The sequence below is a fragment of the Phyllobates terribilis genome, unplaced genomic scaffold, assembly GCF_046119375.1.
Source record: "Phyllobates terribilis strain yellow unplaced genomic scaffold, ASM4611937v1 Scaffold_11__3_contigs__length_659146591, whole genome shotgun sequence".
In the NCBI taxonomy this organism is placed as follows: Eukaryota; Metazoa; Chordata; class Amphibia; order Anura; family Dendrobatidae; genus Phyllobates; species Phyllobates terribilis.
In genome coordinates, this window is record NW_027362771.1 from 263,243,918 (window position 1) to 263,271,662 (window position 27,745).

Consider the following 27,745-nt stretch of genomic DNA (forward strand, 5'->3'; position numbering starts at 1 on the left):
GATGATGATAGCAGCTTAAGTATGCCATGCTGCAGATGATCACTTTATAAATTTGACATAGTGTACGCACTTTCATAAGTAACATAATTACATCCTTGGCATTGCTGAGTGATGACAGGCTATCTATTGCTTGACGCTCTGTCACAATATCTCAAGCATGTATTCAACGTCACAGAAATATCTACTTTCCTTTATTCCAATATTGCATGCTATTCTTCCTCAATGACTGCGGTGCTGTGTGTTACAAGTAGAAAGCGGTGCTAAAAACATAACTTGTATACAGTTCTAATATTTCATATCTGCCAGGTCATGACAGCAGAATAAGGATTTCTACCGAAATGTAAAAATGTAAGATTTTTCAGGGTTATTCATGCACATAAGTAAGAAAATGTACGAAAAATAACTATTGCTCATTTTAAGTCAATGAGTGTCTCTGAATTTATCAGAAGTGATGTTAATCTGCCGACCTCAGCTTTCCAGTGTTCTGGTAATTCAATGCTTTATACATACCAGAAATCCTTTCAAAGGGAATCAGTCATCTGATTCATGCGGCACAAACCGCAGGCAGAATGAAGCAGACTCTATTCTTTTCTGGGAAACACTCCAGTGTTTCAGAGAGGGTAAACGTTAAAGATCTGCCCAGTGACCAGACTAGTCCTACACTGCCCCTTGGCCGGCTCTTCCCAGCGCTGCTGGTGATTGACAGGTGTCTTTCTCGTGTGTACATAGGGAAAAGACCTGTCAATCACCTGGAGCAGCACTGGGAAGACGCAGACTAGTCTGGTCCCTGGACAGCTCTTTCTTTACTCTGAAATGCTAGATCATTTCACAGAAAATAGACCTGGCTGCAATTCTGTAGCCACAGTCTGATTCACGCTGCCTGTGGTTTGTGCAGCATGAATCAGAGGACAGGTTCCCTTTAATGCTAGAATGTTATGTAAAACTCAACATTCACAACATATCTAATTAACAACATTTACATTGCAGTTTTAAATTCCACAAATAATTATAATCTAACTCCTTCTAAAAAGTCAAGTAACTTTAACCCTCGGGAGTTGATGAAGTTACATGGGTATTACAAAAACCATAAAACATATTTTTTTTTATAACAAATGAAGAGTTATACAATTTTCCAATACATTGCTGCATCAATTTCTCACAATTTTCAAGATGACTTCTTACTGCCATTCAATAGGTTTTAAAGGGAATCTATCAGTAGGATTTACCCTCCTAAGCTGTCTATATGGGCATGTAGGTAATAGGAATGTGAGTACAATGATTCCTTAATATCTGGTATCCGATATCTTATTCCAGAGAAATTCATGTTTTTCTTATATGTAAATGAGATGTTCAGAAATATGGGCCGAACACTGAATGCATGAGAATCTGCCTCCAGGCATTATTATAAATGAAAGGGGTTGTTACCAGTGAGACACGTAACTAACACAGTATAAGAGAAATGAACTTTGTCTTCTTACAAAACTTTGTTGCAGCTCTCACAGCTCTGCTGTAATGTAACACTATTGCAACTGACTGCCTGTGAGATGGAAGCTGAGAGGAACCTGCAGATGTGTCAGGTATAATCACACACAGCTCTGCAGTGAGATTAGGAGAGCAGAAATCGGCCATTACACATCACACTGATAACCATTACACATCACACTGATAACCATTACACATCACACTGATAACCATTACACATCACATTGATAACCATTACACATCACATTGGTAACTCCCCATTTCATTTACAATAAGCTCAGGAGGCAGATTTTCATGTAGATCAGTGTCTGGACCATAGTTCTTAACAGCTCATTTACAAATAAGAAAAACTTGGATTTCTCTGGAATAAAACAGAGGGTTGGAGGGTTGACCCTACTGACAGATTACCTTTAAATTGTCCTCGTCATATAATGGACACAGGCCTTGGCTAATATGAATGCACAGTTCTGCTATCTGTACTGTATCTAATCAGTCCTGTGTATTATCACATTACATATCTATTCCCAAGCAGTAAAGAATGGGGATCCCCACTGATGACAGCTATCAGTGATCTTGATAATATCAAGAAATAAAGTAGAAAATGTGAAGTAATCATTTTGCAATGAATAACTTATTTCTGAAACTTTAATATGTTTTAACTGTGGATTAGCTTTTTATTTTTTAGGAGGAGTTTGGCTGTAATTATTTGAGAATATTTAGATTATATATGTGTTAGTATAACTTGAGGTCTAAATCCACAGACTGCATTGATTTTTGCTGACATGATGTTACCCAAGACAATATGAGACATTGACAGACACTTTATCTAGAGCAATGGCTACAGTGCATGTATTTACACAAGGACACAACATGATGGACACAGAGTGCACAGGACAATGACTGCTATGAAATACTTGCCAGCAGGATCCGATCTGAAACCAGCTCTGGGTGGCACTTGCTCTGAATAGGAAGATGAGGAATTTTCATAAGAAAATACTGTAAAAATTCTAACTACACTGCAACTTATTCAGTTGTGCATTATTTGTACATGTTAAACGTGTATAACAAATAAAGACAGTACAGTCTGAAAGCAAAGTGAAATATTACATCATGATAAATTGTATCAATTAGAACAAATAAGAATTTATATCTGACATTCTGTCTTTTACACAATTTATTTATATCTACTTATATATTCAATCCCAATATCTCCATTTCATCCATCACAATAAGTAGTGACTAGTTGACAAATATATTAGAAAGTAATGAAAAAAAAAAAAGTTAAATCATTAAAAGTAGCTCCTCCCCCACCTGAGATCTTGCCCAAGTGCTATCGAGGCAGGAGGTACTCGGGATAATAGGGAGAGAGGCCAGAGAGCTGTATGTGCAAGGCCAAGGCCCATGTACTTGCAGTTTATTAGCATAAAAATTGCAGATGGATTTCTAGAATATGGACTTCTAAAACAAAGGTATCGATGTCATGAACATTACAGCGACTTTACATAGATCATGCTAGCTTGGGATCTAAAAACCTGCTGCTGACAGGTTCCCTTTAAGTTCCTCTGCCAAGAGGACCAGTTTTTGGTGGAACAGCATATTATACCTTTGTACAATATGAGGCAGCTGTCTAATGAGAAGACAGAGCTATAATTAATGGATTTTATGGAAATGCAGACCAGCAAACATCCTGAAACATCAGGGTGGACCACACAACTCTGGACGTTTCTGAATAATTCCTGTTCAGCCGCAGGAAAAGGAAAGCCAGCCAGTCCATCAGAAAGACAAAACATTTTAAATAATAAAAAAAAAAATTAAGAAAGTCAACTGTGGCCCAAACCAGAGATTCCAGCCCCACTCCTAATGAACCAAAAGAATGTATTCCTTGTTTAAAAACAAGTCTAATGCAAGGTAGTAGACAACTTTAAAAAGCACTATAATTTCCTTTTTCTATGTAAAATAGAAATAAAATATGAAAAATACATATAAAGAAAAAAAAACTAATGAAAATTTGCCTGGCTATGAACAGGGTAAAGTTGCATAGTCTTGAACTGGAAAACTATGAAAACAGAGCCCTAAAGGAACAAATTTTTCCCATTTATAAAGAGAACACTTACAGCTTGATACATCTCCTGCAGTCTATAAGTTATGTGCAGCTATTTTCTTTTATTAATAAGCAGGTTGAATGTAGGAGAATAGGTTTCTGAATTCAATCCCGAGGCCAAAACCTAAAACTTTACCTTTGAAAAACCTTGATTAATACAGCAATTGCCTTAAAAAAATGGCTAATATCAGAAGTTATTTACAGTTTCAAGTGCCACTAGAGCATCTGAACACAAAGTACCTATTTATCAGCTCTATACCCCATGATAAAGCATGGACAAGCTAAACATATCGAGGAAGGAGTGAATGTACAGCCTAATACATACATGAGAGGTCTTGCCTAAGTCCCTTTAAAGCAGTGCTCCCCATCTCCAGTCCTTAAGAGCCACCAACAGGTCATGTTTTCAGGATTTCCTTAGAATTGCCCAGGTGATAATTACATCACCAGCACAGGCCTTGAGGACTGGAGTTGGGGAACACTGTTTAAAGGGCCTATAGTGACTTTTAGGATTGCTACTTCCAATAGGTGGTATTAGCGTTCAAGTCTTCTTCCTCTCTGAAGAGGCCATTTGTATACCCATGAGAGCAGTCCACTGTAGATGGACATTTCATACATAATAATAGCAGTTAGCGACTTACATCAATAGTGTAACGGCAGATCGCTAAACTGACAGTCAATTACACAGACATAGAGAATAATGAACTTCACAGAGTTAATTTAATCTATTTTTTTTGTTTTCTTTTTTTGATTGATAAAAAAATAAAACAAAGTCTTAACAGGTAAACAATTGGACAGAGCAGGTAAATAGGTTATTTTTGTTTAGATGACCTAATGGCATTGGAAATTGTAAATATATATATAGAATATGGGTTACATACCTCCTGTACTCCCTCTGTAGAAAATCAGAAATGGCTACTACAAAAAGATCCCTTTAAAAATGGATTTTCGACACTCCCTCTCTTTCTTATATTGCAATATTCCAAGAATCGTTAACTTAAACTGTAAGTATAATGAGATAATTTGCCTATTTAAAAAACAGCAATTCATATTCTGCAAGATTCCCATATAACCAGTTATTAAGTAATTGCCAAGTAAAAAGCAGTAGTATACTATGCCTGGAAGGGAGCATAAAATAACCTTTGAATTAAAAATACACAACTAAAGTTAAAAATAAAGCAAACTTTGAAATCTATCCTTTTTGAACAGTTCCCATTTTCAGGTTTCATCTCCTGGTGGGAGGGTTAAAAACTATTAGACAAAACCATTATGTATAGAAATGTTTAATTAGATATGGGACTCTAAATCCATTGTGACTAAAAATATGGAACGTGCATTCTAGATAACTGAAGAGACTAAACATTTATTTCCCTTTTATTCAATGTTACATATAGATATTTAAATGAATAAGTTAATATGTTGGTAAAAGGTACCACTTTAGAGAATATTATGTTTTGCAATCTGATGAAAAAGTCAATTAAATTAAAAGATAGACTCTAATCTTTTAATATTAGAGATGGCAGATTGATTTGTGGGACTCCGGTCATTCGGGTAGGTCAGTAGTTTCTATCCGCTGGGTGGGAGGCTCGTGAATCTCTTCCCTTCCAGGTAAGATTAGCCAGGCTGACGTGATGTCATTATTGTGGCATAATGCACAAATGACATCACACTAGCTTGGCTAATCAAAAGCTGTGTCACGCACCCTGGAAGCGAAGATATCTGCCAACCTCCCATCAAGAGGTCAGAGACTACTGCCCTTACAGATGGACCAGAGTCCTGAGAATTGATCTGCTTATTTCCATCTTTAATACTTTGGCCCAATTCATCATTGTGCTTTTTTTTAATTTGAAGTCATTTTCTTTTTTGTCCTTTATCAGTCGTACAAATTTTTGTCTTCAAACTTTTATGGCAGATTTTTAATGCAAAAAGTTGCTAAGAGGTCACAATTTGTGCAAAAATTTCAGGCATAGAAAGAATAATAAAAAAAATAATTCCAGGGTGGAAATGGAGTACAAGTATGGAAAAATTGCAAATTTATTTACAATATGCAATGGATGAATCAACTGCAAACACTGGGAAAACAAAAATCACACCCACAATAGTGAACATAAAAAACTAGGAGAAAACATAAATAAGGCTAAAAAGGTGCAAATTAAAAGAAAAATTTGGTACAATAACAGTCTTAAGACATCAAAACCTAAACAAAAAGAAGGCGCAATGCAATAATGCATAGGGCTCTTTTATTCCATCTTCTCACCATGATAAGCAAATAGAATTTGGAATTCAGGGTCTTTGAACCATGAAAATAGAATTGAGATACAAAGATAAAAAAAATACTTTACTTATACGAGAAAGCTTTATCTAAATAAAACACATTTAAAATTCCAATGAAACATCAATTATATTAATTGGTTGTTAGCAACTAGCAAGGTTAAAAACTAGACTAGTAAATAAATTAAAAATATATTTTTTTTTCAAAAATGCCTAAATATTAGGAAATTACAATCACCTGTAACTAACAGAAATCATATTAATCATTGACACAAATTTACCTATGTAAAACTATACTTTGGGATCCCATCAACATTCTCTTATCACCTTATTTTAGTAAGCAGAGAAGATCTGTCTGCATTTTTAAAAACTGGCTACCAGGAGAATTTCAGAACTTGGGAGTCCAGGGTCATCTACACAAGTTTCCTTCTAATATGCCTTGGAACAGAACACCACAAAGTATGTTATTGATCACTCTGCTTATATGAGTCAAGGAAACCGGGAAGCGGCTCTGATTTGTATTCCTGTACTACTTGCACACTTCAGAACCTGTCAGCACGATTTTGTAACGTAAAGTAAAGACAAGTCTGTGATGGCGCTGTAACACAGATTAAATGGATATCATTGGTGAAGAAATTCTCTTTGTTGTTCTTCTTTAATCACCATTTGAAGTTTTCTGCTAATTAGATTTCGGTGCACAGGGGTCCAACTGTGCATGGGGTCTTCTCCTGTCTGATTCCCCGGCCCCTCTGCTGCCTCTGACCTGTGAATTACAGGTCACTGCTGAGATTTCAGACAGAGGAGACAGGTCATTCGAGGAGACGGGTCATTCTCAGACACAGCAGGCGGAGGGGCCGGAGAATCACAGACAGTAGGAGAAGACCCAGTGCACAGTCCGGCCCCTGTGCACCGAAATCTAATTAGCAGAAAACTTCAAATGGTGATTAAAGAAGAACAACAAAGAGGATTTCTTCACCAAAGGTATCAATGTAATCTGCATTATATTATATCCATGTCTTTACTTTACACAAAAAAAATCGTGCTGACAGGTTCTCTTTAAAAGAAATGGCACAGTTATATCCTTATATATATATATATATATATATATATATATATATATATATATATATATATATATATATTAAATATTTATATTTAGTTATTAGTCTACCCATTATTTGTATTTTTGTGAGATAGATCGGGTGTTTCTTGCATGTTGTTTCAAAGCCAAGGAATAGAATCCTGGGAAAAGGTATTCCAGGGTTCCTTGGTAAATTAATGTCGATTATTCAATAGTTAAAATTTACCCCCAAAACTAATAATCTTTCACCAAATTTTAATAAAATTCACACTGATGCAAGTTTTTGTTCTGTACAGGTCAAATAAATCCGCAGCATGTTCATTAATTTTGCGGAAGCGCCGCCATAGACTTGCATTGAGACGCATAGAATCCGTGTCTGTACATTTGTACAAGCGGATTATATGCGTCTCTATGTGCGGATGGTACCCAGTTCTGGAGGAGAGAAAACTCTCATCCAGACCTGGGTACCATTGTACCTGTAAAAAAAAGAATAAAATAATAAATAAAGTTTATATTCACCTGTCCGGCGGCCCCTGCAGCGCTTCTCCTTCCAGGACCTGAGATGACGTCGCGGTCATGTGACCGCAGGCTGTCTCGCGAGATGCCGGCAACCCGGAAGAAGCCAGGATGAGCACAACAGCACACGCGGCGGGGGATCGGGGGTAAGTATAGCTTTATTTTTTTATTTTTACGGTCACACTATATAAATCCATGCCTTTTGCATGGATTTATACAGTGTGACCTAGTTGTCAAGCACTTTCCAAGTGATGCTATCGCTTGGAAAGTGTTTGTCAGTTCACATGCGGAAACACATGCGTTAACGCATGTGGATACGCATGTGAATCCGCATGTATTCCGCAGGAAAAAAGCATGCATAATCTACATGCGTTTTTTCTGCCAGGGAGATGCAGAAATGCTGCAGAAATTTTCTGATTCATTTCTGCATCGTGGGCACATAGCCTTAGAGTCTGCCTTCAATATCAGTTTGGCTGTTTAGACATACTGTACACGTCCATACAAATTACAAGGATGTAAGAGGGAAATAACAATGTTTGTACATATGCTGACAAAAGAAGCATGGTGGGTCTGCCATATCATGTGGATCACAAGATGGTTTACTGTTAAAGGGAGTCAGTCACCCCCTGGGACTTATCTGACCTCTAATATGGGCATACAGGTGATAGAAATGTATGAATAAAAAAACATTTCACAGCAACAAGACCTCTAATATGAGGCATACAGGTAGGTATAGATTTACATTTCTATCACCTGTATGCCCATATTAGAGGTCAGATAAGTGCCAGGGGGTGACAGATTCCCCCTTTAAGAGGCGCTTTGTGGATAATGAAATTGAACACTAAATAACCCAAAGGTATGGATTTTGGGAATGATTTCTCATCTATTTACCAATAGGTATTGACAATTGTTTATATTGTGCGGACTGGCTACTTTGACATGGATTAAGTCGCATATTTATTTCCAGATTATGTATTCACACATGATTGGACGCTTGTGGTTCTAAAAAGGTTTTCCCACGGTTCTGTGATTGAATTATGACTAAGGGCTGTGGGCACACTACAATTGCATCACTCAGTGCCACATGTGGAATAATATTTTAAAATGGATTTTTTAATGCATTGCTAATTTTAAAAAAAATACAACGTTTTTAAAAGAAGTGGAAGAGCTGCGATTCCCCCATGCCATCCTTGTAATAAAGGTGTTGGTGGTGTACAATGGTATTGGCACCAGCAAATACTAGACTAGAACACCGCACAATATTCGCAAATGTGGTAATCCCTAGGTTTAGTCTACAACCTGTATACGTCCGTACTGTACACAGAATATGTCCATCAGATCAATTATTTATTTACTTAGAGAGTGGCAGAAAAACACCCAAAATGTTACCTTCCATTACTTTACCAAGTCCAGTAAGCAGAGTACTATTCCTGAACAAAGGACAAGCACCCATTGTTCACCAGTTGCGTTTTTGCAGCTTTTTTTGCTGCGCATTTTTTATGCAAATTAAAAGCTGCTTTTTACAGTACCTGCATAACCTCTGAGAATTCAGAAATCTCATGCACACTGCTCATTGCTTTTTTTTTCCTGACTGAATTGGAAAACTGCTGTTTTTTAAAAAAACTGTAGTATGTCAATTCTTTCAGTGCTTTTGTAGCATTTTGTTCCCCATAGAAAGCAATGAGAAAGTGCAAAAATGCTGCAAAATACACAACCCTGCATTTTTTCTGCTTTTTTTGGTGAATTAAACTAACTTTATTAAGCATGTGTAGCGCCCCGAGGACTTGGTCGCTACAGAGGTATTGCACCTCATCCAGAGGTGTGATATCCCACTCCCGGGTAAGGATGGAGTATGGATCAAGGCTCAGTTAGCTGCATACAGCACACTCACCCCATTTCCGAGGGACAGCTCAACGGTGCTCCCACTAGACAGAAAGTGCAGGCACGACAGCATCTGTCCCTGGCTGGAGTGGGGAGGGGAAGGAAAACCCAGTGGTGTAGGAGCAGATAGGGGTTGGGTTCTGAGCATAGGAAGGAGCCCATTGGTTGCTAGTCACCTGGGCTCATGGTCAGAGGGAGGTATAAAAGGTGGGCACCATCTTAGATCAGTGTTCAGTCTGAGAGAGGAAGTGACAGAGCAGGGCCTCTGTGGAGCTCTGCTCCGGAGGTGGGCCCAGCCTGTAAGGCCCAGCCAGCACTGAAAGAGAAAGAAGAAGTTCAATCTGTGAGGAGAAGTGGAGAAGGCAGGGAGCATGGCTGCTGCATGGGCTCTGCTCCCTGGGCAGGCCTAGCACAGAGGCCGGGGCCAGAGAGAGAGAGAGAGGAGAAGGAACAGTGGAAAGGAAAAGGGAACAAGACCAGAACAGAAGTAACAAGTGGAACAGAAAGGCTCAGGAACGAGAAGGAAGAGAGAACCCTAAGGACCCAGGAGATTGCGGGTGAAGGGTTGGCAGAACAGGGTACCGGATCCCAAATTGGTGGAAGAAAATCATCTTCAGCCAAGAACCGGAGGTCGTGACCAGCCCTTGGTGCGACCCCTCGCTACACCTTGCTAGGAAGGCATACCATAGAGGGTCAGGGACATGGGCACGTAGCCCTCCCAAGAGAAGGCCCGCGGGAGCTGGACATAAGCTTGGTCACTGGTGGGGCACGTGCCAGAGAAAGGACAGAAGGGAGCTTTGAGACATACTCCAGAAAGACCTGGGAGTTGACCGAGTCCCTTGCCTGGTGGACGCAGCACGGCTTGGGTGGTCACTGCTTCGCGAGAGTGACCTGGAGAATACAAACTGTGAGTAAAGGACAATGGATTGCAACACGTTGTCTGTGACTTCTTGCTCCTCCGGCACTATTGGTATTGGGACTATCTCCACCATCACTCCCATCATCCACGCTAACTGCCCTGAGGCTGTACTCCTCCCGTGGGGAGTCATCCCATTCTTAGCTGCACACATAACACCGGCCTCAGCGGTCTGCCTTGCAGCGGCGGTCCCCATTGACCGCAATCCACGGGTGGCGTAGTCGGACAATTATCATAATACTAAGACTGCCACTGAATTGACCACCCTGGGCACGGACCGGGTCAGCGCCACGGAGACTACAACCCCCAGCGATCCGGCTCTGGGTATTCCCTGCACAACACAGGCCCAGGGGACGCGTCACATGTACTGTAGACAAATGACACAATCGGCACCAAAAACGCAGCAAAACCTACTTTTGAAACACAGCAAAAAAACTGTGTGTGAACATAGCCTAAGGGCTCATTTACATGCAGTATATTGATTACAGATTTTTTTGCAACTGAAACATCCATTACATGGCTGTGAATGGGGTGGTTGTTGCACTAATATATTTGTTGCTGGGAAACTCGCATTATAAAAAGGGACGCATCTTCACAGTGTAACTGATTACTGATGTGAAAAATTCAATCTGTTCTGCACAAAATAACGAAGACAAATCATCCAATTGCCTCAAGTTAATTCAAGAGGACACAGAACGTCTTCGACACCTTAATAAAAGTACAGGTACACTAATGAAGATCGCACTATGCACTCATTATATTCTACAGATAATTAATGTTTGATGCTATAGTGCAGATATCTTGTTTAGAACAATTTAATTTGCAATGCAAATTCATGTATTAAGAATTCCACCCGCCTATACAGCAGAGCTATGGGGTCCATTGGAGGCCATGTTTGATAGACTTTTCTGTAATGCCTTTTAGCAGCAGACATTAGATGCCAACTGTGAGGTTTTCTTATCTGTAGTTTAGCTTAATAGCAGAAACAAAAAAAAATAATACATCGTACAGAGAGGAAAATCAATGTTGTTTGCGCTACAGAAATTAGCTTGGCGGCGCGGCTCTGCTGCAGTTTCTAACACCTCATCTGAGAGTATATGATTGATGTCTCACTTAGAAAGATTCTGGCACTAGTGCATTCACCTAAACTAATGCCAACAGCCGCAGCACTTAATGACATGCCAGCACGCTTTCATTCAATAATGATGGATAGTCCTGGACTTCAAATGTTACAAAAAAACACTGATTATAAAATAAAAGTAATCAGATACATGCAGAATAAGTAAATTGATTTCATTTGAACTGACTATACAAGGAAGAATCTTGTCAGCCAGCCGGGGCTAGCCCATTTCTTCTGGAGAGATGCTCACTGCTCAGTCATGTATATTGGCAGCCAGCAATATGTGTCATAGCTTATACAGTCTATGCTAGAGAAAACAAGCACATACCAAACAGAGCCATTTGGGCTGAAATTTTGATATATACCATATTTTTCGGATTACTAGACGCACTTTTTTTCCTCCAAATTTGGGAGGAAAATGGAGGTGCGTCTTATAATCCGAAGGTAGCTTACCGGGGGGTTTGGCGGCTGTGGAGCAAGGTCAAAGGAGGGTGGGTCGCTGCTTTAGGAGGCCGGCGGCAGGAGTGGGGCAATGCTACAGTGACTGGGTGCTCATTAGATATCGTGCCATTGAGTGTAGTCCCCTTTCCCTTTCAGTTCCCTGCAGGGGGCTTCAGGAAAATGGCCGCTGGAGGAGGCACATGCACAGATTGAAATCTCGGGAGACTAGATCTTGTTCTCAATCTGCACATGCATTGCCTCCAGCAGCCATTTTCCCGAAGCCCACAGAATGGAACTGAATGGGAAAGGGGAATCCACTGAATGTAGAGTCAGCATCACCCCACTCATGCTGCAAGCCTCCTGAAGCAGCGAACCTGCCTCCTATGACCCCGAGCCACCGCCACCATCATCGCCGGTAAGCTACTGTTAAGACGGACTATAAGACGCACCACCATTTTATTCACAATTTTTTTTCCTATTCCCCCCCCCCCAAAATTTGGGGTGCGTCTTCTAGTCCACAAAATAAGGTATCCATTTACCACCTTCACATTTTTAAGACTAGTTTTCATATACACTGCTCAAAAAAATAAAGGGAACACTCAAATAACACATCCTAGATCTGAATGAATGAAATATTCTCATTGAATACTTTGTTCTGTACAAAGTTGAATGTGCTGACAACAAAATCATACAAAAATCATCAATGGAAATCACATTTATTAACCAATGGAGGCCTGGATTTGGAGTCACCCCCAAAATTAAAGTGGAAAAACACACTACAGGCTGATCCAACTTTGATGTAATGTCATTAAAACAAGTCAAAATGAGGTTCAGTATTGTGTGTGGCCTCCACGTGCCTGTATGACCTCCCTACAATGCCTGGGCATGCTCCTGATGAGGTTGAGGATGGTCTCCTGTGGGATTTCATCCCAGACCTGGACTAAAGCATCCGCCAACTCCTGGAAAGTCTGTGGTGCAACGTGACGTTGGTGGATGGAGCGAGACATGATGTCCCAAATGTGCTCAATCGGATTCAGGTCTGGGGAACGGGCGGGCCAGTCCATAGCTTTAATGCCTTCATCTTGCAGGAACTCCTGACACACTCCAGCCACATGAGGTCTGGCATTGTCCTGCATTAGAAGGAACCCAGGGCCAACCGCACCAGCATATGGTCTCAAAAGGGGTCTGAGGATCTCATCTCGGTACCTAATGGCAGTCAGGCTACCCCTGGTGAGCACATGGAGGGCTGTGCGGCCCTCCAAAGAAATGCCACCCCACACCATTACTGACCCACTGCCAAAATGGTCATGCTGATGGATGTTGCAGGCAGCAGATCACTCTCCACGGCGTCTCCAGACTCTGTCACGTCTGTCACATGTGCTCAGTATGAACCTGCTTTCATCTGTGAAGAGCACAGGGCACCAGTGGTGACTTTGCCAATCCTGTTGTTCTGTGGCAAATGCCAAGCATCCTGCACGGTGTTGGGCTGTGAGCACAACCCCCATCTGTGGACATCGGGCCCTCATACCACCCTCATGGAGTTGGTTTGTAACCGTTTGTGCAGACACATTTGTGGCCTGCTGGAGGTCATTTTGCAGGGCTCTGGCAGTGCTCCTCCTGTTCCTCCTTGCACAAAGGTGGAGATAACGGTCCTGCTGCTGGGTTGTTGCCCTCCTACGGCCCCCTTCACATCTCCTGGTGTACTGGCCTGTCTCCTGGTAGAGCCTCCAGCCTCTGGACACTACGCTGACAGACACAGCAAACCTTCTTGCCACAGCTCGCATTGATGTGCCATTGGTACTGAGATGTGGTCTGTGGTCCCCACCTGCAGAACCACTCCTTTATTGAGTGTGTCTTGACAATTGCCAATAATTTCCATCTATTGTCTATTCCATTTGCACAACAGCATGTGAAATTGATTGTCAATCAGTGTTGCTTCCTAAGTGGACAGTTTAATTTCACAGAAGTTTGCTTTACTCGGAGTTTACTCTGAGTTATATTCTGTTGTTTAAGTGTTCCCTTTATTTTTTTGAGAACTGTATATATTCTCCAAACCGATCCTATAGATTGGTAATGGGGAAGAGCATAGTTCCATACATTGTATTATATTTTACATGCCATTAATATTAAAGCCCTGGAAAACCTCTTTAAGCATTTTATAGAAATCTATTTTTTAAGTCCATAATTTTATTTTATTTTCATCTTGGGTTTTAAAAATATTTTAAAATAATGGGGTCAATTCATCAAAGAGTTTACACCAGTTTTTCTGACAAACACTTTGAAAAGTTGATAACTTTTTGTGGAAAAATTTTTGCGACTTCGGCCAGCTTTGACAAAATGGGCGGAGCTGTGGGATGAGCTATCGCAAGGGTGGCTATGCTCACCTGTCTAATTCATTAAAATAGACGGTGTTTGTTATGCCAGAAATGCTACTCCAGTCACTGACCATAGCCCATTTTCTGGTGAGGCACACGAACAAACATATGCGGAATTCATTAAGTAGTGTGCGTCTTTTGATGGATTCGGAACATCATATTCCATCAAGCCCTTCATTAAGACTGGTGCGCGCAATGCCAGTCTTAATGAATCAGCCCCAATGTATTTTTGCATACACACTGGTCACTTTTGATACACACAGTGTCCAGGCCTGAATGAGTCTTAATGACCAGGAACATTTTTTATTTTTGCAATTATTTTCAGCAGCCATAATTCTTTTATTGTTTGATTGACATGGCTATATGAAGCTTAGTTTTATGTGGGACAAATTGTAATATTTCTTAGCATTGTTTTGGGGACACAAATTATTGGCAAAAGGTTGGTTTAGTTTTTTTTCAGTCATTTATGACCTTTTCAGGTTATTATAGTCGATATGATGAGTAGGTTTTTACAATTGATATATTTCACATAATTTGCCTCCCAAAAGGTCATAAAAGTTCTCTGATGAAACTTTTACTTTCGTTTTCATTCTTTCCCACTGTAACTGGGCCATTTATTGGAGATCCAGTTAAAGGAGGAAACCCCCTGCTGTGCCAAACATCACTGGCATAGTGGATTGGAGTCTGCTAAGATCCAGCAGCTCTGCTATGCCAGCAGAGACCCGCGGATCAGTTGACCGCCAGATACTACAGAAATTCTGGTAATTCCAATGCTTTTGTTTGCTGAATAGTGCTTACTGAAGCGCCATGTAGCTGAAGCTGACAAATTTGAAGACAGAAGCTGCAATAAACCGCTTCTGTCTTCTCTCCAGGTTCTTGACTGTGCCTGACATCTGGGAACTGAACCTTCTCCTGCTAGATTGCAGAAACAGGAGCTTTAACCCTTGAACAATGAATTTACAATTGTGAATGGTAAAAAGCCCAGGGCCAAATGCTGTAAATTTACTTGGTCGCTATTAGAGTAAACCATTTAACATGACCTACTTCAGTTAATATGCCCCTTACTACTATAAGTGTTTTTTTGATTTCCTGAAATTGGTAAAAGATTAAAGCAAAGCAAAAATAGCCTTCAAAGCACACGTGCTGCAAAATGGCTTTGCTAATGAACTAATTATAAAGCCCAAGTTAGAAACATTTTGCATATATTTGTAGTTTTCTTTCAGAATATTTCTATGTTGTTTTACAATTAAATGCAAATAATGTGTCAAATTTTTGGCTAAATATTCAAACATTTTAATTTTTGTGTGCAGTTGTAGGCTATTTTTAGGCCAGAAATAATTGCACTTACGCCTACTTTCATAGATTGCTCTTGATTTCTCATAGAGTTCGTAAGGGTCGGGTTTTCTTGGATCAAAGGCATCTGTAGAATCAGGAAATGAACTTCGATGTAGCGTTGGAGGGTAGGGGAGATTTGGTGGTACTGATGGTGCTGATAAACTAGTTTGTGGGCTTCCTTGATTTTCCCATCGTTCCATCATCTGCAATTCAAGAATGTTTCATTAATTTTTATCATTTATAATTACTGCAAATATGCTTATTACTATACACCCCGCATCAACTTCTTATCTGCAGCCACAACCCCCAACAGATCTAGAATACCAAAATCAATATAAATTATAAATCACTCACAGGCTTGGAACTTTTCCAAGGAGAAAAGAAACCTGAAAATGATAAAAGAGCAACACAATTAGGTCTAAGGATTGAGATATTGACAGTTGAAGAGTATGCATCTGAATAATACGCAGTAAAATATAATTAAAATTAAAGCAACACAAAAACTTCCAGTGAATAGGACCTTTAGGTGCACCACAATGTTTATTTGCTGAAAACCCTGCTTAAAACCCATATTTTCTTAACAGCATCAAATGGAAGCAGTTTGAGGACTTAAAGGGGTTTTCCCACGAACAAAAGTTCATTTTAAAAACTGGCTGTGTCTGACCGTGTATGGAACATACCACAGCTCCTGGGCAGGGGAGGAAGTAAAAGAGTATACAGATATTACAACAGGGGATTTCACTGCCTGATTTTAAACAATATTTTACTTCACAAAATGAATCCTCTGTGATCCCCTGCTGTAATATCTGTATACTCTTTCGCTTCTTCCCCTGCCCAGGAGATGTGGTATGATCAGACCGTGTTCCTGCACGATCAGACACAGCCAATTTTTAAAATTAACTTTTGTTCGTGGGAAAACCCCTTCAAGTGCCCCACTGAGACCACAGCTTCACTACAGCCCTTCAGGACCTTTCACACAGTGATATTTAGCAGTCCTTTTGACCACAGTGGTGGCAAACCAAAGCAACTCACACTTACTAAATGATAGAAAAGATACAGTATCAAATAAATCAAGTAATCTTCATACAATCAGGTGGATTTTCAACTGATAAGATTTTGGAAGAGGTAGGATATTTTCATATTAGCTGAGATTCTTCTTTAATTTTGCAGTTGAATTATAGAAATTTTTTTATTTTCTAGTACTTCTTGTTTTTATAAAAAAAAGCCTCAGCAAAAGTATGTACTAAAAAAAACCCCACTTTGTTAGTTCACTTTTATTTGGCAGCATTTTGGCCAGTATTTATAAGCCAAAAGTAGGAGTGCAAGAAAAAATATAATGGAAACACTTGAAAACATTGCAACTTTTCTGTATTTAAGTCTCAATCCTAATTGTGGCTTACTAATACTGTAGAAGCATTCTGACTAATATACTGACATGTGAGAGTGCGATACCACAGAGGAAAGTAGAACTATATCTTGCTATGATAGGAACAATTGTCCCTTTGGTAAATATCCATGTGGATATAAAGCTGTCTCCATCTCAAACCAAAACAATTAAGATTTATTTCTAAACATCCATTTGACTGGAGCTAATGTATTCATATGCAAGTTCAGCTTAAGAGCCAGGAGCGTAACTATAGTGGTAGCAGGGCTTGCAGTTGCATCCGTGCTTGTAGCCTAGGGGAGTCCAGAATGTCCATTTGGTCCATATGAGAATAACAATACTAATTGAGGGAATATGTCATTAGGTTTTCGCTAATCTGAGAGCATCATGATATAAGGCAGAGACCCCAATTCCAGCGAGGTATCACTTAAAGGCAATTTGTCGGAAGATTTTTGCCAGGTTATCTGAGAGCTCCATGCTTTAGGGACAGAGACCCAGATTCCAGTGATGTATCACTTAGTTTACTTGGTGCAGCAGCTATGATAGAGTCAGAGTTTTCTCTGCCACAGATCTAGCAGAGCTCAGTTGTTCAGCTGTGTTTAAGCCAGCCAACACCATGGCTTTCTGTGTACAATGTATAGTAGCTGTTAATCAGTGCTGGGGGAGCAGTTGGACTAGGAGGCACAAAGTCAGTTGTCCTGTAGTGATAATCTGCTGATAATACACAGATTGTATTGAAACAGCAAAATATAGCTCAGTAAGTGACATCACTGGAATCAGGGTCTCTTTTTATTTTGGAGCTCTCAGATTACATACCATAAAACATGGCGACAGATTCCCTTTAAGCTATATTTACATGGAAAGATCTCTGTGAATGAGTGTTCTTGGGAACGCTCGGTCCATGATAATCTTTCAGTGTAAACAGGCTGCAAAATGCTTTTTCATCAGGTGAAATGATTTTTTTGTGCAGCGCTAAAGATCATGGTTCTTAGCATCTTATGCGCACTAAAAGATCTACTACAGATTGTTCAGTGCACATCATTTACTGCGATTTGCCTGTATGAACAGACTATTAAATGACCATTTATTGGTAAATGTTTACCGATCAGTGGTCTGTGTAAACGTACCCTTACTGGGCTGCTTGATGTACTACAGTGGGGAAAATAAGTATTTCATACACTAGCGATTTTGCAAGTTTTCCCACCTACAAAGAATGGAGAGGTCTGTCATTTTTATCATAGGTACACTTTAACTGTGAGAGACAGAATCCAAAAATAAAAAACAGAAATTGTACGATTTTTAAATAATTAAATTGCTTTTTATTGCATGAAATAAGCATTTGATCACCTACCAACCAGCAGGAATTCTGGCTCTCACAGACATGTTAAAGAAAAACTAAGAAGCCCTCCCACTCTTCACTCATTATCTGTATTAATTGCACCTGTTTGAACTTGTTACCTGTATAAAAGGCACTGGTCCACATACTCAATCACATTCCAACCTCTCCACCACGGCCAAGACCAAAGAGATGTCTAAGGTCACCAGAGGCAAAATTGTAGACTTGCACAAGGCTGGGATGGACTACAGGACAATAGGCAAGCAGCTTGTTAAGAAGGCAACAACTGTTGGTGCAATTATTAGAAAATGGAAGAAACACAAGAGGGCTGTCAATCTTTCTCGGTCTGGTGCTCCATGCAAGATCTTGTCTCGTGGGGCAAGGATGAATCTGAGAAAGGTCAGGAATTAGCCCAAAACTACACAGGAGGACTTGGTCAATGACCTGAAGAGAGCTGGGACCACAGTCTCAAACATTACCATTAGTAACACACTACGCCGTAATGGATTAAAATGCTGCAGGGCACACAAGGTCCCCCATGCTCACCCCAGCACATGTCCAGGCCCGTTTGAAGTTCGCCAATGACCGTCTGGATGATCCAGAGGAGGCAGGGGAGAAGGTCATGTGGTCAGATGATACCAAAATAGAACTTTTTGTAATCAACTCTACTTGCCGTGTATGAAGGAAGAAGAAGGATGAGTACAACCCCAAGAACACCATACCAACTGTGAAGCATGGTGGAGAAAACAAACTTTGTGGATGATTTTCTGCAAAGGGGACAGGACAATTGCACCATATTGAAGAGAGGATGAATGGTGACATGTATCGGAAGATTTTGGCCAACAACCTCCTTCCCTCAGTAAGAGCATTGAAGTTTTGGCTGGGTCTTCCAGCATGACAATGACTGAAACACATAGCCAGGGCAATTAAGGAGTGGCTCTGTAAGAAGCATTTCAAGGTCCTGGAGTGGCTTAGCCAGTCTCCAGACCTGAACCCAATAGAAAAGCTTCGGAGGGAACGGAAACTCCATGTTGCCCAGTGACGACCCCAAAACCTGGAAGATCTGGAGAAGATCTGTATGGAGGAGTGGGCCAAAATCCCTTCTGCACTGTGTGCAAACTTGGTCAAGAACTACAGGAAAGGTCTGACCTCTGTAATTGCAAACAAAGGTTTCTAAACAAAGTTCTGTTTTTCTATTGTATCAAATAATTAATTTGTAAGATTTTTACATATTTCAACAAAATGCAATTTGAGTTTCTGGATTTTTTTTTAAGATTCTGTCTCTCATAGTTTAAGTGCACCTATGATAAAATTACAGCCCTCTCCATTCTTTGTAGGAGGGAAAACTTGCAAAATCGGTAGTGTATCAAATACTTATTTTCTCCACTGTAGTTTAGATAAAATCACTGTTTTATCAGCAGGAGATGATCTCTAGAGGACTAGTGAACCTGCTGCAATGTAGTCCTCCACATTCATGAGCTCTGCCTATGCACAGTGTATACAGAAAGCTGCCAATCAGTGATGTGGGCGGGGTTATACAGAGCCGAAAATACGATACATTGCTGGAATCGGAGTTTCTGTCCCTACTTCATGCTGCTCTCAATTAGAGCAGAAAACCTGGTGACAGATCCCTTTAAAGACCAGTGCTAGTTGAGGCCCTGTTGGATATTTTGCATTTGAGCCCTCAAGCTTCAAGTTCCACCACTGCTAAAGGCTCATGAACACATTTGTAAGATGCTATCAAGTCACGGTCAACGCCTGCTTACAGGGTTATTGTTTGTCTCACTTTTTTCTTTGTTATATTAACTATTAACTGAAGAAGCCTGTCACAATTCGTGTGTAAAGAAGAAATACCAGTAGATATCTTGGTTTATGCAGATCATTTGAAAAATTCAAGGTAAGCTTAGTTAAATGTCCACTCCTCCATTTTCAGCAGTGAACACATTTTAGTGTAACCAGTCCCAACACCAGGCAGCCATGCTACTTTCATTTTTATTCACACATTTCTAGTAGAACAAACAATTAAGACACAGAAATTGAGTTCTGCTACTTGAGACTTCTGGGTCAGAGTAACACTCAACCTCCGTGCCCTAGCTGCTGAACTGCTGACAGAAAGGAAGACAAGAAATATGGCGTAACCTTTAAAGTGCTTGTACTGGCTGTTTGTGTTTCATGTTAAGGTCACAGGCAGTTTTGGATTGACCCACAACATCTATCTTTGCCATTAGTTCACTTTCACCTTATGTGAAATTGCACCTTTAAGATACTACATTTATGTGTAGGGACTGAAATTGCTTCTTATTACACGTCTCTGACTTTTTCTCTCATTTACAAAGTCAAGGTTGGTAAGGAAGAACTAATAAAAAGATGCATTGAGTGTGACATTTGGATGTACAGTAGCTTTCTCAAAAGTATAATAATTCTGCCAGATTTGATAAATAGCAGGGGGTGGCAAAACATTTTCTCATTTTATGTGCTTCTGGAAAGCAAAGATAACCCAATATAGTAAGGAAAATAAATAAAATGTCACTTTGAAGAAACAAAGAAATGCTAACAGCAGTAGAAGTTGAAATCAGTGTACAACATTCATTAGGTTTAGATAGTTAAAACCTAAAAGTTCACACATCCGCATGAAAAACGCACCCCTAAATTTAACTAGTTGCTACTCATGAGTAATTTTATTCCATTGATCTTAGCACAATTGTTTTAAAGGGGTTGTCCACTACTCAGACAACTCCTTCAGTCTCTAGGTTTCCCCTTGTAAAATAGTAACATCTATACTCACCTCTAGTATCGGCTCTATTCCTGCAGTAGCGGCACTGGCTCTTCCAGGGATCACATGACATTATGTCATGAGATCCCCACGGCCAATCAGCGCTGGTTTCACTCCCCCCACCTTCGGACGATTCAAATACATCCAGGAAGACTTTCTCTGAATGTATGTTATTTGTCGGAAGGCAAGGAGAGTGAAGCCAGTGCTGATTGGCCGCCGGGATCACATGACATAAAAATGTCACGCAATTCCCGGGAGAGTCAGTGAAGCCATTGCTGGAATGGCGCCAGTAGTGGAGGCGAGTATAGAGGTCACTATTTTACTAGGGGAAAACATAGGGACTGATAAATCGGACATCAATAGGTGTTTGTGAAATATCAGATTTAGACTGGAAGCCTAAATTGCAAGTATGCTCTTCGTGCAGCTCCATGAGCTCGTCCAATGCAGGAGATAATTAAATTTAAATCTATAAGTCTGGACTATACCGATGTGTAAAGGTATGTCTGGGACAAGCATGCGCTTATTCCCTCCTTACTAAAACGGGTGCATTTTGTGTATCTTAAGTGTAATTTACAGTTTATGCTTAATAATGTAAATAATATAATGTGTACGGTTATATGACTATTTTATATGTGAATGCATTAAGATAGGGACAGTATAGGAATAGGATCAGGAAACCGTTAATAGATAGAATTGGGAAGTGCAGTGGAGGGCACTAGAGTTCAGGAAGTTAAATAGGTTTAGGACAGAAATGGTTAAGCTTCAGGGAACTCATCCCAATTGGGAGGGGTAGGAGTAGATAAAAGGGGAAGCATTTCCTGGTTAGGGCAGATGGAGTTAGATGCAGAGATAGATAAAGAGATCTGATAAGATAGTTTTGGTGCAGAAGTTCAGGGCCGGAGGGCAGAATAGGACGGGAGATACGAACAAAAAGAGGGAGCAGCATGAGAACGGCTGCAACCAATTTCTGTGGTCCATCCCAGGATGACTGGGGCCTATGGCCCGAATTAGGTATAAAGGAGTCTACCTTACTTTCTTCCTCTATGGGGAAGCTGGACGGGAAGCCACGAGAGGCAATTGGGTCAGGAGTCTGGGTACCTGCAGAGCCGGGTGGAACATCCCAGGGGTCAGAGTTGCCAGCAAAGAGAGGGATAGCGCAGGCTGAAGAAACCATTACCACTTTGTCATATTGTGCTGTATATGTGACTAAAACTGAACTTGATCTGCTGAGTAAAGTTGAACTGTCTAAAAACAACAAAGTGTCTGCTGTTGACTGTGTGGCAGCATTCGGATCCGGAATCGTGGAGCAAGCGGAGTCCTCGGGACCAAAAGTGAGTGTTATTCACTTTACATGAACTACACGAGAGACAGGACATTGTTTACTTGCGGGGTGCCAGGGTGCGGGAGAACAACAGCCCCTCTCCCATGACTACCGCCCTGCACACCTGTGCGAATACTGCGATTTCTTTTTACACTGACCATTAGTCCATGTGCCATTGATGCACAATGTATTACTGGGTAAGCATGCTGTCCCATTGCGCATACGGATAGCACACTGCCTAAAAATTTGACCATCTGAACCCAGACTTATGCTGGTTCACAAAAGGGTATTTCACAGTCCGTACATGGACTGCAATGCCGGATGGACCGTGGATCTTTCGACCTGAACTTACAGCCTCATACGTGTCTATGAGGCTCTAAGTTTGGGTAGAAAGAACCGTGGTCAGTTTGGGTATTGCAGTCTGTATACGGACGGCAAAATACACTCGTGTGAACCTGGCCTTATGTCCAAAGAGGTTACAAATACATAGTGAATATATTTGTCTATAAAGAGTTAGAGCATTTTCAAAGAAAGTCAATGTCCAGTGAGAATCAAATTAGGGAAAACATCTAACAGTGAAAAATTCTCCTAGGAATAGATAGATTGCCAATATTACGCCAAGGGTACAGTGATAACTAATTGAGGACAAAAACAAAACATTCAGGACCTCACTAAATTCATACACATGGAAAAATAAAAAAGGCTTAGTGTATCAAATATTTTGTGGTTAAAGTAGAATGAAATGAAATGAGCCAAAGCAAAATACTCCCTCCAAAGGATTCCCTGCCTTATTCTAATGGCATCCGACTTTCTTTTTGAATCCATGACTCTCACACTAACTTTTCATATGCCCATATGAATGAGGTCAGTGAGGTCTGAAGATCTTAAAAACTGTAAGGAATTAAGATGCAAGGTATACCAATACTGTCAGTAGTGTATCTATATAATAGTAATACAGAGGGGGAAATAAGTATTTGATCCCTTGCAGTTTTTGTAAGTTTTTGTAAGGTTTAAAATCCTGCTGTGCCCGCAAGGTCCCCCTCCTCAAGAAGGCACATGTGCAGGCCTGTCTGAAGTTTGCCAATGAACACCTGGATGATTCTGTGAGTTATTGGGAGAAGGTGCTGTGGTCAGATGAGACAAAAATTGAGCTGTTTGGCATTAACTCAACTCGCAGTGTTTGGAAGAAGAAGAAGGATGAGTACAACCCTAAGAACATCATCCCAACCGTGAAGCATGGTGGGGGAAACATTATACTTTGGGGTTGCTTTTCTGCAAAGGGGACATGACAACTGCACCGTACTGTAGGGAAGATGGATGGGATCATGTATCGCGAGATTTTGGCCAACAACCTCCTTCCCTCAGTAAGAGAATTGAAGATGGGTCGTGACTGGGTCTTCCAGCAAGACAATGACCCAAAACATACAGCCAAAGCAACAAAGGAGTGGCTCAAAAAGAAGCACAGTAAAGTCATGGAGTAGCCTAGCCAGTCTCCAGACCTTAATCCCATAGAAAACTTATGGAGGGAGTTGAAGCTCCTAGTTGCCAAGCGACAGCCTCAAAATCTGAATGATTTAGAGATGATCTGCAAAGAGGAGTGGACCAAAATTCCTCCTGACATGTGCGCAAACCTCATCAACAACTACAAAAAAAGTCTGACTGCCGTGCTTGCTAACAAGGGTTTTGCCACCAAGTATTAAGTGTTGTTTGCCAGACGGATAAAATACTTATTTCTCATTGCAAAATGCAAATAAATGTATCTAATTTATACAATGTGATTTTCTTGATTTTTTTTGGATATTCTATCTCTCAATGTTAAAATGAACCTACCCTTAAAATTATAGACTGTTCATGTCTTTGTCAGTGGGCAAACTTATAAAAACAGCAAGGGATCAAATACTTATTTCCCCCACTGTATATACATATAACTTAAACCACTTCATGACCTTCCATGTACATTCACCTCAAAGGTCGTGCCCCTGCCTTTGATGTGGGATCACATGCCGAGCCCACATCTTTCCCCAAACAGGATGACTGATTTAATCAGTCATCATGTGCCTTTAACAGCCATGGGTGGAGCAACTCACCTGTGGCAGTTAACCTGTTGAATCCTGCTCTCAATTTCTGACAGCCGGATTTAACACGTGCCAGATAGAAGTGCATCATTCATCCCACCCATCAGCGCCCCGTCACGTGATTGCACGGCACCTATGGGGTGTCATGACAGCCGGGGGTCTGCTGAAAATCCCCTGTCATTTCGATACTCCTGTGAACATCAGCTTGTGGCCAGTGTTCATAGGAGATCATGTTTTCTGCTTGAGGACTGCTCTGTATAGCACAGACGATCGGATGGTCGCAGCTTCAAGTCTCCTAAGTAAACTATTAAATAAAGTGAAAAAAAAGTTTTTAAAAACATGAAAAAAACAACAAAAGTTAAAATCACCCTCTTTTTGCCCCATTAAAAATAAAACGATTAAAAATAAATGAAAAGATACATATTTGGTATCACTGCATTTGTAAAAGTCCGATCTATCAAAATATAAAAGAAATTAATCCAAATCGGTAAACGGCGTAACGAGAAAAAAAAAAATCAAAAAGCCCAAATTACTTTTTATTGGCCGCCACAACATTGCAATAAAATACAATAAGAGGTGATCAAAACATCATATCTACCCAAAATGGGATCAATAAACGATAGCTCGGGAGGCAAAAAAACAAGCCATCACACAGCCCCAGATCATGAAAAATGAAAAAGTTCCGGGTCTTGGAAAATGGCGACACAAGCAAAAAAAAATTTTCTTACAAATTTCGCATTTTTTTTTCACCACTTAATAAAAAAAAAACCTTTATACATGTTTGGTATCTGTGTACTCGTACTGACTTGGAGAATCATATTGCCAGGTCAGTTTTCCCATATAGTGAACACTGTAAATAAAAAAAACAAAAACAAAAAACTATTGTGGAATTGCATTTTTTTGCAATTTCAACGCACTTAGAATTTTTTTACCCACTTTCTAGTACATTACATGATAAAATGGATGGTGTCATTCAAAAGTACAACTTGTTCTGCAAAAAACAAGCCCTCGAACAGCTATGGGGATAAAAAAATTAAAAAAAAAGTTATGGCTGTTGGAATAATGGATGGAAAAAACAAAAGTGCAAAAACAGAAAACTGCAAGGTCATGAAGGGTTTAATAATTCAATAAAGTTGTTCTGCAATAAATAATGAGGCTAAAATGCCTAAACAGGAATATTAAATATTTGATTCTAGTAAATGACAGTGCCAGTGAATAGTTTTAAGGGGTAGTTACTTTTTGACCTATGTGATATCAGCGTTATGTAACTTTGGTGCTTGATTAAATGCAGAACTAATTCAGTTATATATGTTTACTCTAATTTAATTTGTCTAAGTTTCCATTTTCTTTAAAAAGGTATCTACTGTCAAAAATCTAAAAAATAAGGGAAATAAAAAACTGTTACTAATGTTCATATTTTCTCTGATAGGGAAGGTTCGCAGGGGATCTACATAGACAAGGCAAGGCTGCAAGATGTCACTTTTCCAGATATTTATATAAAAACCCCTAAATGTTCATATTTTCACAGCTGAATAATGCTATAATAGGTATTTTTATAGATCGCATTTTCAGAAGCTATTCTGTATGACAAATGTGCTATTATAATGGACACCTGGTAAGGGGCGAGTATTTTTCATAGAACCGTATGCAGTCTGCAAAAGGATAAAACAAAAACTGTCCCAATAGATAAGTATTCTAGCAAGACCTAATTAGGAGGGAATGCATAGGACTGAATCATCATACTGAATCATCAAATCTCATTAAACATGCCCTGAAGAACTATATGCATTTAAATAGAAATTCATCATCACAAGTTTCTGGGCTCATAATTTCTCAGGAACCATATTCAATTCTCCAGAGGGCGATATGATAAGAGACCTAATATGCACGTCTGAATAGTAAATTCTGACACTTGATTTGAACAGAGATCTTATAATACCATATTCCAAATATACCTTTCTTGAATGTCAGGAAAGTATACTGTGCAGAAATAAAACACTAATACAGCATGGCGGTGCCAACAGTCCTTTAGTGCTAAATAAAATTTATCCCCATATTTTGACTCTGAACATGCCTTAGCCTTACAAATATAAAGTTCTTCCCTGAAATTAGGTTAAAAAAAGCTACCCTACATTCTGTAAATAAGTTCACAATTGTGAAAACTAGAGCTGGGCGGATCATTTGAAATTTTTAATTTGTCACCTTTTGCTGAATTTTCCCCAAAATGAATAAACTCAGTGCTGAAAAAAGCATATTATTGACCAGAATATAAATGTATGACACTGTGAGCTCATCTATTATTTTAGTGTATATTGAACCTGTTTGGAGCGTTCTACAAACATGGCCTCATTAATGTGCAAGTTACCACAACCTACCTAACTAGAGAAAAACAGATGGTAACCAGTGGTAAAAAGCAGCTGAATTTAGGTGGCTTGTGTCGGTCTAATATTGGACTACTACAAGGAAGTGTGGAAAAAATATTTTTTTACATCCACATACTTTATGAGGTACACAGTTATGTTAAAATCTGTTATATAGATTTTTTTTTTGGCTAAAAAAATGTCTTGACTCTTTAAAGGAGTTTTCCCATGAACAAAAGTTCATTTTAATCAATAAATCGTGGAATAATAATAAGTTCCACAATTGGATGTGTTTAAATAAAATGTTCCTGTGCTGAGATAATCTTATAAATGTGCCCCTGCTGTGTACTGTGTAATGGCTGTGTCTGACCGTACAGTAACATGGTCTGATCATATCACAGCTCCTGAACAGGGGAGGAAGCAAAAGAGAGTATACAGACATTACAGCATGGGATTGCTGTATATCATACCTGCTCGTTTAGTCATAGGGGTGTGATCCTCGGATTCAGTCAGGGCTGACGCTGCCGACACATTTGCATTCTGCTCCTGGCTCGTGCTGAAGCTTGTATGGGGTGCTTGCGCAGTTTGACAGCCAGCAAAGCTTGCAGTGAGGGTAGCCGCGCATGCGCTGTGACGAGCGCGTACGCAGTGAGGCTGTGTAGCTCCCAACTGCGCATGTGCTGTGAAGAGCGTGGGGAGCCGCTCATCACAGCGCATGCGTGGCTCCCCTCACTGTAAGCTTTGTTGGCTAGCCAAGTCAAACTGCACAAGCGCCCCATACAAGCTTCAGCGCGAGCCAGGAGCAGAATGCAAATGCGTGGGTGGCACCAACCCTGACTGAATCAGAGGATCACACCCCTATGACTAAACGAGCAGGTATGATATAAGTTTATAAAATGCTTTATACTCATGGTTTCAGCACCAATTTTAATGAAAAAAGCATGTTAGTGATGCACATTGCATCACTGACAATGCAATGG

General features: G+C 40.0%; 1 protein-coding gene across 12 annotated transcripts in view; it reads right to left on the reverse strand.

The window, feature by feature from the left end:
- The window catches only part of MAGI2 (membrane associated guanylate kinase, WW and PDZ domain containing 2), a 1,194,143-nt gene that overhangs the window by 130,068 nt on the left and 1,036,330 nt on the right, over positions 1-27,745 (reverse strand). For 11 of the 12 annotated variants that reach the window (XR_012251242.1, XM_073652295.1, XM_073652296.1 and 8 more), the window contains 2 exons: positions 15,871-15,902; positions 15,530-15,719 (listed from right to left, as the gene is read on the reverse strand). Coding sequence is in view for 11 of the 12 variants with exons in the window: in XM_073652295.1 (XP_073508396.1) it covers positions 15,530-15,719; positions 15,871-15,902 (222 nt within the window). In the remaining variant the exon portion in view is untranslated. Of the gene's footprint in view, positions 1-2,400; positions 2,443-15,529; positions 15,720-15,870; positions 15,903-27,745 lie in introns of all 12 variants that reach the window. The other variant, XM_073652306.1, reaches the window with a different exon arrangement.